At 38.9% G+C, this 15,023-nt stretch overlaps 1 protein-coding gene across 5 annotated transcripts in view; it reads right to left on the bottom strand.

Annotated features, from left to right (window-relative positions):
- Positions 1-10,125: 10,125 nt before the first annotated feature.
- Positions 10,126-15,023, bottom strand: part of ALPK1 (alpha kinase 1) — a 130,220-nt gene continuing 125,322 nt past the window's right edge. For 4 of the 5 annotated variants that reach the window (XM_004480864.4, XM_023585319.3, XM_023585320.3 and 1 more), the window contains 3 exons: positions 14,626-14,788; positions 12,705-12,891; positions 10,126-11,552 (listed from right to left, as the gene is read on the bottom strand). In XM_004480864.4, coding sequence (XP_004480921.2) covers positions 11,353-11,552; positions 12,705-12,891; positions 14,626-14,788 — 550 coding nt within the window. In that variant the 3' untranslated portion in view covers positions 10,126-11,352. Of the gene's footprint in view, positions 11,553-12,704; positions 12,892-14,625; positions 14,789-15,023 lie in introns of those variants that run through there. The other variant, XM_071215062.1, reaches the window with a different exon arrangement.

Genomic DNA, 15,023 nt, shown 5'->3' on the forward strand with positions numbered 1-15,023 from the left:
TATTACATTAAAAAAAAATTATATGAGGTCCCATTCAACCCCACCACCCCCACCCCACCACTCCCCCCCCAGCAACACTCACTCCCTTCATCATGACACATCCATTGCATTTGGTAAGTACATTTCTGGGCATCTCTGCACCTCATGGTCAATGGTCCACTTCATGGCCCATACTCTCCCACATTCCATCCAGTGGTCCCTGGGAGGATTTACAATATCTGGTGATTGCCCCTGAAGCACCATCTAGGGCAACTCCAAGTCCCAAAGGGGCCTCCACATCTCATCTTTTCCTGCCGTTCCCCATATCCATCAGCCACCATGTCCACTTTTCCCGTTCCACTGCCACCTTTTCTCTGTGGGCCTTGGATTGGTTGTGTCTGTTGCACCTCTATGTCAGGAGGAGGCTCAGATTCCACATGGATACTGGATGCAGTCCTCCTGCTTTCAGTTGTAGGCACTCTAGGCTCCATGGTGTGGTGGTTGTCCTTCTTCAACTCCATCTTAGCTGAGTGAGGTGAGTCCAATAAATCAGATTGTAGGAGCTGGAGTCTGTTGACGTTCAGGGCCTGGCTATCCTATTGTCAGTCCAGAGATTCAAATCCCCTAAATATATCTTAAACCCCAACACCAACTACAATTCCAGTAAAGTAGGATGAAAGTCTTATGAAAAGAGATCCCATCTGAGTCCAGTTCCATCACGCAGAAACACCAGCTCCAATGAAGGGCCATCTGACATGGCAGTGAACCCCGTCTGCCATGACCATAGAACCTGTGGGTCTCTTTAGCCCTCAAAGGAACCAACACCTGGGGATTGCATCCACTCCATCTGTCTCCCAGACTCTGCTCAGCTGTGCACAGGGGCAATCCTTCTGACAGCCTCCAGACTCTTTTTTAGAGACTCGTAGCCATATAAACTCATTTCTGCTTTCCATTTCCCCCTTACATTAGGTCAAACAGCATTTTAAGGTCATGTTATTATATGTAGACAGGGATATTCTGCTGATCCGCATTGAATCTTTAATTCAAGGTCATTTTCTAGTTCCATCTTCAGCTGGTATTTGGTAGTGATCCCTCGGTGCCAGGGAGGCTCATCCCCGGGTGTCATGTCCCACGCTGGGGGGAATGCACTGCATCTACATGCTGAGTTTGGCTTCGAGACTGGCCACATTTGAGTAACATGAAGGCTGTCAGGAGGGAACTCTTAGGCACAGTGCTGCTCTAGGCCTTGTTCTTATTTCAGGCATATAGGCTCACAAGCATAGTCATTAGTATCATGCTCTCCCTGTTGAACCCTCATTCCTTCCTGGTCCTTACCGTTGCACCTGGGGGACTGCCGCTGTTCCCCTAGGGATCACGACAGAGCACCTCCAGCCAGGAACTCAGTACCCCCCCAGCTGTAGTTTTTAATTATTGCCACTATGAGTATATCCAAACATTACCATGCACCCTGGACATATGCCCTGTACAGCTCCCTGTCAGCCATATATCATCTGTCGATAGTATCCTATACCAGTATTCCTCCGCTGCCATTGTTGAACCACTCTGTGATCCAAAACTTCCTGAAAATTGAAGCCCAATATAATGTCAGGTTCCCTTACTAGTAAAATGGCGTATAGCGATGGGTTTAAAGGTTAGATATTGAATACGTGTTGACTTGGAAAAATTCTACATCCTATCTTTTTCTTTTCTTTTTTTTCCCCTAATTATTGAACTTCTCTTCACAAGAGCCCTAGTCCACAGTAATTCATATATACAATATACAGTACTCCCCCACATCTACCATTAAACCTTTTCCCTTCCACAGCGATATTCTTATAACTTATTCATATCATATTTCTTAAAGTGATGTACAGACTCTGAGACAACAGCTTTCAAACAAGGTGGCATCCGTGCTTACATCGTGTTCCATACTTTAGGATATACAGTTTTCTAAATTTTTAGTTATCCTATGTTTTACATTGTGGTTTACTTTATTAGTCTGTCATCCCCTATATGTTTATGGTGTAATATTACATGTTTTATATCCATCCTTGTGTACTCTCGTGAAACTCCTCCCTTACCCCACATTTACTTTGGTTCCACACATTTAACATCCATTTTCCCATCCCCATTTCCCAAGGAGCCCCGTCCAGAGATACTTGCAACAGTGTTCAGGGCCTAACTTGCTCAACTACCCCAATTCCCTGGGAACCACCCTTTCTCTCGAGAGATACAGTTCCCTCTATCTGATGGCATTAGTCCTCCCCAGGATGTGGGTCCACCCCCACTCTCATTACTTGGGTCTCTACCCAATGGTACCACCCACTCTGGCAAAATGAGCATTCAGACATTCCCCAGGAGCCCGTCTCACATCCGACCTTCCCCTCCGAGCATCCTAAATAGGCAACCCTCTTAATTATATTTTGATACGATTTTCTCAGCATTTTACTCTCGACCAACACCTGACACTCTCCTGTGTTCGTATGCTACCCCCCCTCCCCCCACTTTTGGGCAATATTACCCATCCGCCCATCCCCAGCCCCCCTCAAACCCGCAAAGCCCCACCCAAAGGCAACCCCTTACCCCCATTTTATCTCTTCTTTGTGTTCATACTTACCGCCAGCTCATCATAAATTCCACCCCTGCAGACGTCAGCTCACATCCTTCCTCCACCCCCTGATTTCCTGTAAGCCTATCGTTCAGTCTCTAGCTCTCTGAGGCAGTTTTCTTATTTCATGTCATTGAGTTCATGTAGTTAGTATTTGTCCTTCAATGCCTGGGTTGCTTCACTCAACATAAGGTTCTCAAGATTCATCCATGTTATCACGTGTGTTTGTAGTGTATTTGTTCTTACAGCCGAGTAGTATTCCATTGTGTGTATATACCACATTTTATTGATCCACTCATCTGTTGATGGGCATTTGGGTTGATTCCAACTTTTGGCGATAGTGAACAATGCTGCTATGAACATTGGTGTACATATATCGGTTTGTGTCCTTGTTTTCAGTTCTGCTGGGTCATATGGCAAATCTATGGTTAGTTTTTTGAGAAACCGCCAAACTGTCCTCCAGAATGGTTGGATCCTTCTGCATTCCCACCAGCAGTGGATGAGTGTTCCCCTTTCTTCACATCCTCTCCAGCATTTGTATTCTTCTGTTTTTTTCAAAGCTGCCAATCTATGGGAGTAAGATGGTATCTCATTGTAGTTTTAATTTGCATTTCCCTGATAGCTAGAGATTTGGAGCATTTTTTCATGTGCTTTTTAGTCATTTGTATTTCTTCTTTGGAGAGGTGTCTGTTTAAATCTTTTTCCCATTTTTTAAATGGGTTGTTTATCTTTTTATTTTCAAGATATACGAGTTCTTTATCTATGCAAGTTATAAGTTTCTTATCAGATATATGGTTGCCAAATATTTTCTCCCATTGTGTTGGCTCCCTTTTTACTTTCTTGACAAACTCCTTTGAGGTGCAGAAGGATTTAATTTTGAGGAAGTCCCATTTATCTATTAGTTCTTTTGCTGCTCGTGCTTTTGGTATGATATTCATGAATTCATTTCCTATTACAAGGTCCTGTAGATGTTTCCCTACACTGCTTTCCAAGGTTTTTATGGTCTTGGCTCTTATATTTAGGTCTTTGATCCATCTTGAGTTGATCTTTGTATAAGGTGTGAGATGGTAATCCTCTTTCATTCTTCTACATATGGCTATCCAGTTCTCCAGGCACCATTTGTTGAATAGGCCACTTTCTCCCAGTTGAGAGGGTTTGATGGCTTTATCGAATACTATATGGCTATATATGTGAGGTTCTATATCTGAGCTTTCAATTCGATTCCATTGGTCTGTGTGTCTCTCCTTATGCCAATACCATGCTGTTTTCACTACTGTAGCTTTGTAGTATGTTTTGAGGTCAGGTAGTGTGATTCCTCCAATTTCGTTTTTCTTTTTCAGTATGTCTTTGGCTATTCGGGGTTTCTTTCCTTTCCAAATAAATTTCATAGTTAGTTTTTCTAGTTCCTTAAAGAATTCTGTGTTGATTTTTATTGGGATTGCATTGAATGTGTAGAACAGTTTTGGTAGGATAGACATCTTAATAATATTCAGTCTTCCTATCCATGAACAAGGAATATTCTTCCATTTATTTAGGTCTTCTTTGATTTCCTTGAACAGTCTTGCATAGTTCTCGGTGTATAAGTTTTTTACCTCTTTAGTTAAATTTATTCCTAAGTATTTGACTTTTTTATTTACTACTGTGAATGGTATTTGTTTCTTGATTTCCTCCTGATCTTGCTCATTATTGGTGTACAGAAATGCTACCGATTTTTGCGCATTGATCTTATGACCTGCGACTTTACTAAACTCATTTATGAGTTCTAGAAGCTTTGTTATAGATCTCTCAGGGTTTTCTATGTATAGGATCATGTCATCTGCAAATAATGAAATTTTGACTTCTTCCTTTTCAATTTGAATGCCTTTTATTTCTGGTTCTTGCCTCAGTGCTTGAGCAAGTACTTCTAAGACAATGTTAAATAGGAGCGGAGCCAATGGGCATCCTTGTCTTGTTCCTGAGTTTAGAGGGAAGGATTTTAGGATTTCTCCATTGTAAACAATGTTGGCTTTAGGTTTTTCATATATACTCTTTATCATGTTCAAAACATTTCCTTGTATTCCAATCTTTTGGAGTGTTTTTATCAAGAAAAGGTGCTGTATTTTGTCAAATGCTTTTTCTGCATCTATAGATATAATCATGTGATTTTTTTCCTTCAATCTGTTTATATGGTGTATTACGTTGATTGATTTTCTTATGTTGAACCATCCTTGCATACCTGGAATAAAACCCACTTGGTCGTGGTGTATAAGTCATTTAATGTGTTGTTGGGTACGATTAGCAAGTATTTTGTTAAGTATTTTTGCATCTAGGTTCATTAGAGAAATTGGTCTGTAATTTTCCTTTCTTGTGGTATCTTTGTTTGGCTTTGGTACTAGGGTAATGTTGGCATCATAGAAGGAGTTCAGCAATGTTCATTCTGTTTTGATTTTTTGGAATAGTTTCAGCAGGATTGGTGTTAGTTCTTTCCGGAATGTTTTGTAGAATTCACCTGTGAAGCCATCTGGCCCTGGGCTCTTCTTAGTTGGGAGGTTTTTAATGACTGATTCTATCTCTCTGCTTGTGATTGGTTTGTTAAGATCATCAATTTCTTCTTTCGTCAATATGGGTTGCTTATTTGTTTCTAGGAATTTGTCCATTTCCTCTAAATTGTCATTTTTGTTGGAATATAGTTTTTCAAAGCATCCTCTTATGATAGTCTTTATTTCTGTGGGGTCAGTGGTGATATCGCCTTTCTCATTTCTTATTTTGTGTATTTGCATCTTCTCTCTTTTTTTCTTTGTTAGTCTCACTAAAGGTTTGTCAATTTTGTTGATCTTCTCAAAAAACCAGCTCTTGGTCTTGTTTATCTTTTCTAGTGCTTTCTTATTTTCGATTTCATTTAGTTCTGCTCTTATCTTTGTTATTTCCTTCCTTCTTCTTCCTGTTGGGTTACTTTGTTGTTGTTTTTCTAATTCCTTCAAATGTGCAGTTAGTTCTTCAATTTTTGCTCTTTCTTTTTTGATATATGAATTTATGGCTATAAATTTCCCTCTCAGAGCTGCTTTTGCTGCATCCCATAAATTTTGGTATGTTGTGTTATCATTATCATTTGTTTCAAGGTAGTCATTGATTTCTTTTGATATTTCCTCTTTGACCCACTGTTTTTCTAAGATTGTGCTGTTTAATTTCCAAATCGTGGTGTGAAACCTGGGCTTCTGTCCCTTGCAAATTTCCAGCTTGACTCCATGTGGTCAGAGGTATTGTTTTGTATGATTTCAATCTTTCTGAATTCATTAAGCTTTTCTTTGTGGCCTAGCATATGGTCTATCTTGGAGAATGATCCATGTGCGCTTGAGAAAAATGTATATCCTGCTGTGTTTGGGTGTAATGATCTATATATGTCTATTAGATCCAGCTCCTCTAATATACTGTTCAAGTGTTTTGTTTCTTTAGTGATTCTCTTTTGAGATGTTCTGTCCAAGGTAGATAGTAGTGTATTAAAATCCCCCACTATAATTGTAGATGCATCTATTGTTTCACTTAGTTTTTCCAGCATTTGCCTCACATATTTAGAGGCACCCTTGTTAGGAGCATAACTATTTATGATTGTTTGATCTTCTTGACAGATTTTCCCTTTCACTAAAATGTAGTATCCTTCTTTGACTCTCACAATTGTTTCACCTTTAAAGTCTATTTTGTCTGATATTAATATAGCTTTTTTTTTGGTTATTGTTTGCTTGTATGATTGTTTTCCAACCATTCACTTTCAATCTCCATGCGTCTCTGGGTCTAAGATGTGTCTCTTGTAGACAGCATATGGATGGGTCATATTTCCTTGTCCAATGTCCCAGTCTGAATCTTTTGATAGGTGAGTTTAATCCGTTGACATTCAGTGTTATTACTTTCAAGGAATTATTTGTGTTAGCCATATTTTGATTGGATTTGTGTTTGTCATATTTTGTTTGTATTTTTTTTCCTTCTATTTTTGTCTTTTTTTGTTGCTCTTATACTCTCCCCCAACTCTGCCTGTCCTGTTTTTTCCTTTCTTCCTGCAGAACTCCCTTTAGAATTTCTTGAAGGGGAGGTTTCTTGTTGGTATACTCTTTCAGTTTCTGTTTATCTGCGAATATTTTGAACTCTCCATCATGTTTGAATGCTAGTTTAGCTGGATAGAGTATTCTTGGTTGGAAATTTTTTTCCTTTAGTACTTTGATTATATCATACCACTGCCTTCTTGCCTCCATGGTTTCAGATGAGAAATCAGCACTTAATCTTATGGAGCTTCCCTTGTATGTTATGGTTTTCTTTTCTCTTGCTGCTTTTAGGATTTTCTCTTTGTCTTGAGCATTGGATAATTTGACAAGTATGTGTCTTGGGGTGGGCCTGTTGGTGTTTATGACTAGTGGAGTGCGCTGTGCTTCTTGGATATGTACATCTGTCTCTTTCAGTAGATTTGGGAAGTTTTCAGCCATTATTTCCTGCAACACTCCTTCTGACCCCTTTCCCTTCTCTTCTCCTTCTGGAATGCCTACAATACGTATGTTTGAGCGTTTTGCATTGTCATTCAGGTCCCTGAGTCCTAGCTGGATTTTTTCTATCTTTTTATCGACCCCTTCTACTATCTGTTTGATTTTTGATGTACTGTCTTCCACATCACTAATTATCTGCTCTGCCTCTTCTAGTCTGCTGATATTTGCTGCAAGTGTATTTTTTATTTCTTGAACTGTGGTGTTCATTCCCATCATATCTGTTATCTTTTTGCGTATGTCTGCAATTTCCCCTCCGAGTGCTGTCTTCATGTTGTTAACCTCTTTCATTACTTCATCAAATTTGTCGGTGATAAATGTTCTGAAATCTTTCATTGCTTGAGTGAAGTTCTGTTCCCCTTCCTGATTTTTAGTTTGTTGAATGGATTCAGCCATGTTTTCCTGATTACTAGTTTGGTTTGTAGTTTTTGTTGCTGTCTGGTCATCATTTTATCTTGACGGGTTTAATCAGTTCCTTAGCTTCTTTGTCTACTCTTGGAGATTAATTAGCTGTTGTTTTTGCGTAAGTGTTATATTTTCTCTTTGTCACTTTGTTCTTCTTATTCTAATTTCTTGTTGCTGGTTACATTCACTTTAAAGGAAAGTATTAGTGCCGGGGAAAGGTAATTGTGTAAGCAAGGAAAAAGTGTAAGGTAGTGTTGGTGATATATGTTAACAAAGCAAGAATATGAGATCTGGGAGGATGGATGTTAGATTCATGTAAAATTGTGTAGAGTTATAGCAGTAGGTAGAGTACTTATTATGAGGTAGCTGACTGAATATGGGAGGAATATGGTATGAGCTAAAAAGCTATTGTTTTTGTGAGAGAGGGAAATAGAAAAGAAAGGTAATAGTTTCAAGAGTGGATAACAGACAGAAAACAAAACAAGGGTATTAGGAATTAAGAGTTAGATACTTTGTGGATCAAAGAAAGGGAGATGGGAGGTGGAATATAGGAGAGACAGTAGATGATGTTGGATATCAAGATGTAGGCGAAAGGGGATAGTGTAGGTAGCCTAAATCAGTTCACTTAGAAATGAGGCAGTGGAAGATGAGAGAACCCAGCAAACGTGAGGTGTTCCCTGCAGCACCTATTGTATAATTGAGTTAAAATAAAATAAGTAGAAAATGAGGGACAAGAGGGAGAGCAAAAACAGAAAAATAAAAAATAAAAAATGAAGAAAAAAAAAGAAAGAAGAGAAGAAAGGAAAAAAGAAAAAGGGGGGTGGGCAAAGGGTGGGGAACAGGTAGGGGTAAGAAAAAAACATATACGTGAACCACAATTGCAACACCAACTACAACAACAACAAAAAACCCTAAATAACTGAATAAAAAAAAAGACTTTGGGGGATACACTGGGAGAAAAGACTAGGGGATAATGCAATATTAGCAATCAGGACATTAAAAAAAAGTAAAAAATAAGATAAAATGAAAATAAGAACAAAACAAAATGAAACAGTAAAGAAAAAATGCAAACGTTGAAGGCTAGGGCATTCAAGGACCTCAGATGGACCTCAGGGCGTGATGGATTCAGGGGTGGAAAGTCTGAGATATTGAAGACTCAAGAGGTGTGAGTCTCTGGGGTGTGGGCCACCAGAGTTTAGGGGACTCAGACCTGGCTACCTCAAATCTGGTCAACAGGAAGCCTAGGAGCCCCGCAGTGTAACACAGCCCTCAGGGATCCCCGCAGCTGGGTGCCAGCCCTATGGGGGAAGTCAGATCTGCAAACTCTATATTATGTCTGAACCCTGCAATTCACTTACTCACTAGGGTTTATTTTTGTGGATATTTCATCAATTCAGCTTTTGGACCACTCCCACCCTATGATCCCACAAAACGGCCACCTGGGGGTGCCTCTACACTGCAGCCAATTTAATGACACAGCTCCAGAGCCCGGCCTGTGGGTTGGGCTCCAGTTGGAAACGCCGAAAACAGATTCCACAACCGGAATTCCCAAGCTTCGCAAACTATTCCCCAATCGGCTTCCAGACGTGTCCCCCTCCCTCGCCGCACCCTGTAACAACCTCCCAATTACGTCCCTTTATTGCCAACAATCTGATTCCGTTGCAGATCGGCAGCTGGGCCTGTGGGGGCGGGGCTCCAGGTGGAAGCGCTATTATTTGTGTCCGCAATCAAAAATTCCCCCGCTTCACAACAAAACACCGTCTGTCTCCCCAAATCGATCCGCAAAGGTGTCCCGTCCCGTCAACCCCCCAACAGCCCGCCCAGGACTTGCGAATTCCCCAATACCGCAGGGCCACCAAAAAGCGCGGCCGTAGTGCGGGTTCCGCGGCTCCACCCACCCCCAAGGAGGGAGCAACCCGTGTGCAGGTCTCACCTCCGGGCAATAGAACCCAAATTATATCTTATAGACCAATCCTCTCCGTTACCTTCCCACCAAATCTATGTCCAGATACTTCCTGCCCCGCAAAAATCCCGAAAAAGCCCAGTCCCAGAGAACCTCCGGCGGCGCCCAGTTGCCTCTTCCCAGGAGAGACGGCAAGGCAAGCTCACTCAGCCACCATCTTGCCGGAAGTGGTCACTGAGGTAATTTAGAATGGCCCAAATAATAATAACAACAACAGAATTTTAAAAATGTGGATTTTGAACCCAAAAGGTGATTTAAAAAATTATTATATAAATATGAAACAAGAAACAAGAAGAGCTGAAGGTATTTTTGGAAAAAAAAAAGTGCAACAACAGACTAACACTGTCAACTATTAGAACATATTATAAATTTCATAATTAAAACATTATGATATAATACACAAATAGACAAAACAATGGAACAAATTATGAAGCCCATAAGAACTTTAACAATTTAGTATCTGATAAATGTGGCATCTGCAATCAGTTGGAAAAATGAACAATAAATGGTGGGGACAGAAATAGGGTAGCCATCTGGGAAAAAAAATTAAATTTCTTCCTTCAAACCTTTCAAAAATGTAAATATAATAGAAGAAAATATGGAAACCTAATGAGAAAAAAACTCAGAGTAGGGAAGATTTAAGTATGACACATAAAATTAAACAGTTGATTTTAAATATTTTATATATTAAACTATACATAAAAAATTCTACATGGAAAAAGTTTCCTGCACAAACTGACTAAAATTTGCAATTAATATCACAAATGCCTGAATTTTTAAATATATAAAGTTTCAATAACTCAATAAGAAAAAGACCAGTAGTAATAATCTTGATAAAAACAAAAAGCTCCCAAATCTCAATGGTTTAAAACAAAAAATTGTTTATTTCTCAGGTATGTTTCATGGCCATCGGAGCTTAGTTTCTTTTCCATGTTGCCCTCACTGCAGGACTTAGGCTGATGAGCAGCTACCTCCAGAAACATTCCTGGTAATTGTGGCAGAGGGAAACAGACTGCGGGGCTTTACGCCAGCAACTAAATGTGGGCCTGACATTTGTGATATGGAAGGATTTGTGTTTTGTTTTTCCTTTTTCACATTTAATTATATAAATCCTCTTTCTGAATAAACTCTGTGTTTTTTAGAAGAACTTAAAAGAACTTTTGAATTATAAAAATAAACTCCTGGGGAGTGGATGTAGCTCAAGTGGTTGAGCACCTGCTTCCCATGTCCAAGGTCCTGGGTTCAATCTCTAGTACTTCCTAAAAAAACAAAACAGCAACAACGAAAAATAAGTTCTTAAATTGCTTTATATTTTATTGTTGTTGCAGATAAAAAAAAGATTGTTGAGGGAAATCTGGATCATTGACTTTCGTGTTTTCATTCCTAGAGATTTTCCTTATTCATGTGATCTAAAAGCTAAAAGCTAAGTGATGGATGTGGGTTTTCTTATCACCTACAAAACCTGGTGGAAGGATTGAAGGACAGGGAAGTACCACTGTGAAGTTATAAAGAAACTTTTCACTTAAACTGCCCATGGAAGGTGCTTCTCTGTGCTGACTCAGTGATCTCTAAGCCTATCCCTCCTTCAGGGACATTCCTATTGGCAAGTATATACACTGTAATTCTGAAGTCTAAATTTATATGTGAAATGCTACCTTTTTAAAAAATAAGGCATGAAATAAAATTATTTTATTGTCTGTGAAAAAAAAAATGTCAACCTGAAAGTAACACTCATCAATTCCTTTCACAAATTATTGTTGAGAACTAGTTCCATGCCCCACATAGCCCCAAACCCAGATGGACGAGGCTGTGTCATATTCTGTGTGCAGGCATGGAGAGACTTGATACTGCTCAGCAGCGCTGAGGTCAATCACACTGCCAATCCAGACAGCCTATGACTTATTTGGTTTCTCTATTGAAGGTCTAGTCAAAGAAAGATGGTGACATATTTCATTACATTCCACATGCTGGTTATTAAAGAAGTAAGAAATTCCTCTCTTTCCAAAATTGGTAGTGACATTTTTCTGATCAACAGAGTGAATTTGGGGATCTGTGAGGTAGATGAGCCCTTTTCCATTACCAGTCACCCAACCTAAAAGAGAAATGGATATGTATAAGTATTAAATGCCCTTTAAATGTCAAAAAAGTGTTTCAATGAAAAAATGTTTTTAAAAAGAAATTTTAAAAACTTGGCCATCCTGTGATTTATATTTAATAAGTTTCTGCTAGGGGATTTGATGTTGCATATTCCAAATATTGATTTAAGAGAGAGAATTGAATATTGGATAATTATATTGGTCTAATATGACATAGCCAAATCACCAGTTTTCAAGGTAAGCAATAAATGAACTTAGTGTAATTATTAAAAGTGTAAAACTGAATATTGTCATGATTCAGAAATTTCTTTATGCCCTACTCATTAATTCATCTATTTATCTATTCATTAAATAAATATTTATTCAGTGCATACATTGTATAAATCAGTGTTGTAGGTACTGGGGATACAGCAGCGAACAAATCAGTCAAACACCCTTGTACTAATGAAGCTAACATTCTTTTCAGGGGGGACAGGTCCATAAACAGGATAAATAGGTAAAATATGTAATATGACAGAGTGATAAATGCTATGAAGACGGGGATATAGGGAATGCCTTGGGAGTGGCCAGGGAATTATTATTAGAAATAATTATAATAAAATTTCATTTATCATTTAAGGGAAGTATAGAGTATTGGTTAATAAAAATTCTTAAAAAAATTACAAGACACACTGAAAACAAAAAGATTAATTCAGATTTTAAGATAAATTTGATTCTAGTACACACACAGTTTCTTTTCCATTATGACCCCAATTAAGAGACTAATATCACATTTGCAATAGGGGTAAAAACTGAGGAAAGGAAGGGCTCAAAGAAGTTATTTCCACATGAAAAGAAATGCAACAATAAGAAATTTACATTGCTGAAACCCAAATGAGTGAAATGAAAAAAAAAAAAACTGTTATGAATTTACTCTGGAATGGAACCCAACAGATTGTAAGACAGATCCTTTCAGTGATTACCTGACATCTTAGAGGCTTGTGGAAACTTTAGACTTTTTTTTTTATGTTATCATTTCTTACGTATAGTAAAATCAATTAAGTTAGGCACTGGGACAATCTATTAATTAATGATTGGTAGAGCTGGTACGTAAGTTCACATTTACATACATCCTATTTACAAAAAATAAGCCCCCCATTTTCACATACCTTGTAAATCGACCACAACATCTCTCTGTTTGGAAAACTCGTAAGAAAAATGGCCATAAGCCAACCCATATTCTGTGGCTTTGTATTCTGTTTTCACCACTTTTGTGTTATTTGATAATTTTACAAATTCTCCCAGTATGTAAGGTTCCACGCTGATACACCCTTTTATGGTCTTGCCTTCTAATATCTGAAAGATAGAAATGGGGAGGTCTTATTGCATAATTCTGAAGGCCATAGGCATTGGGGTCAGGTATCTTTCAATTTAAACCCAAGTCCTGTCACTTAGGGGTTTTGTGACTTCTCTAGACTTTGGTTTCCTCATCTGTTAAAATAGGTAAAATAGTGACTACCTCATAGGATTGTAAGAGAAAATGCATGTAAAGTGCTTAACATCATATGTGCATATGATGTTATCTAAAAGTATTGTTATTCTTTTATTAAAATGCTTACTTAGGGAAGCGGACTTGGCCCAATGGATAGGGCGTCCGTCTACCACTGGGAGGTCCGCGGTTCAAACCCCCGGGCCTCCTTGACCAATGTGGAGATGGCCCATGCTCAGTGCTGATGCACGCAAGGAGTGCACGCAAGGTGTCCCTGTGCAAGGGAGCCCCACGCACAAGGAGTGCACCCAGTAAGGAGAGCTGCCCAGCGGGAAAGAAAGTGCAGCCTGCCCAGGAATGGTGCTGCACACACGGAGCACTGACACACAAGATGATGCAACAAAAAGAAACACAAATTTCCATGCCACTGACAACAACAGAAGCGGACAAAGAACACACAGCAAATAGACACAGAAAACAGACAACTGGGGCGGGTCGGGGGGTGGAGGGGAGAAGGGGAGAGAAATAGATAAATACATAAATCTTTTAAAAAAAATGCTTACTTAAAAATTAAGCCATGAAGTGAACTACCTAGGTGGCTAGCTTGCCAGGGCATGTAGATAGATCACACATCAGGACTTTGTGATTTGGAATACCTCTTCAAGCATTTCTGTGCCATGTGAGCCACTTTGTGGAGTTGTTTTGAAGTTTAGAGTTAGTATCTATAAAATGTCTGGCACAGTGCTTGACATAAAGAAAGTGTAAAATGGATGGTAGCTATTACTTTTATAAGTACTAAATGATGGGTCCAAAAATGTCTCTGGCCAATGTCAAATTCATTGTAGGTACAAATGAACTAATGACCAACATATTTGAGGAGCTGGGTATTCTTAATCCAAAGAAGAGAAAACTCAGTGGGGATGGTTGCCTTCATATATTTAAAGAGCTAGCTTAGGGAAGATGGGTTGATCTCAATGATTCCAGAAGGCAGAGCAGTAATCCGTGGGTAGGAATTAGAAGAAGACAGATTTGGGCCAAAGTTAAGAACTTCATAACAATTAGAATAACTTGAAAGTAAAAGGATATTGATACATGTATCATTTAATATATATATTATATTTCTTTTAAAAAGAAAATTTAACTCAAAAGAATTTAAGCAAAGCCTTGGTAATCACTTGGCTGCAAGGGGGTGGGGCCAACATATGTAAAACAGGGGGTTTATGCATCATTCTGAGGGGATAGTTAATATGACTTATAGACTTTAGGCTCCCTTGTCTCTCTGAAGTACAGAGATAATACAAAAGGAAAAGGATACTAAAAATGTTAACTTAACCATGAGGGCCCAGATAACAGGATCAATAGATACTTCCACGTGACTTGGAAGATCCAGATGTACACTCAGGGAGGCAGAGGATCATATTTTTTCTTTTGCCTATCTGTCTAAGTAGATGAAGCAGGCAGAGTCGGTAAGGAAGCTGGTTAACCAAGAGTATCAGATTTTACTAGAAGGATGGTAGTGGTGGACAGGGTGGTAACAGAAACCCAACCTAATGTATAGTTATAAGCCTGTTTAACCAGACCCTTGCTTTCCTTAATCTTACCAGTAATATTGTGGAAGGGATATAGAAAATCTGGGTTGGAATCTTTTGGTCATAGAGTCTCTTGTTAAATTCTGTCACGTAGTACTGTGCGGTCATCTGCCGCTCCACATCAATGAAGTGGTTCCAGAGCCCCTTCTGCTCCTTATATTCTTTCCCAACATATCTATGAGTGGAGGAAAACCACACAAAAGGATGTAGAAGTGATCTTACATACTAAAGAGTAAGAGAGAGGAGATCAAAAGAGATAGGCAAAAATACGTGGAAGATATTACTCTTTCTCTTAGTCAATATCAATTATCTTGATTTACATGATGATTCAAATAATTTATGAAAGCCATCCGAACATTAAAACATGGTTCATGCTAGCCGATCCAGAATGATTATAAAGGGAAAGTTTC

The sequence above is a fragment of the Dasypus novemcinctus genome, chromosome 1 (assembly GCF_030445035.2).
Source record: "Dasypus novemcinctus isolate mDasNov1 chromosome 1, mDasNov1.1.hap2, whole genome shotgun sequence".
NCBI classification, from domain to species: Eukaryota; Metazoa; Chordata; class Mammalia; order Cingulata; family Dasypodidae; genus Dasypus; species Dasypus novemcinctus.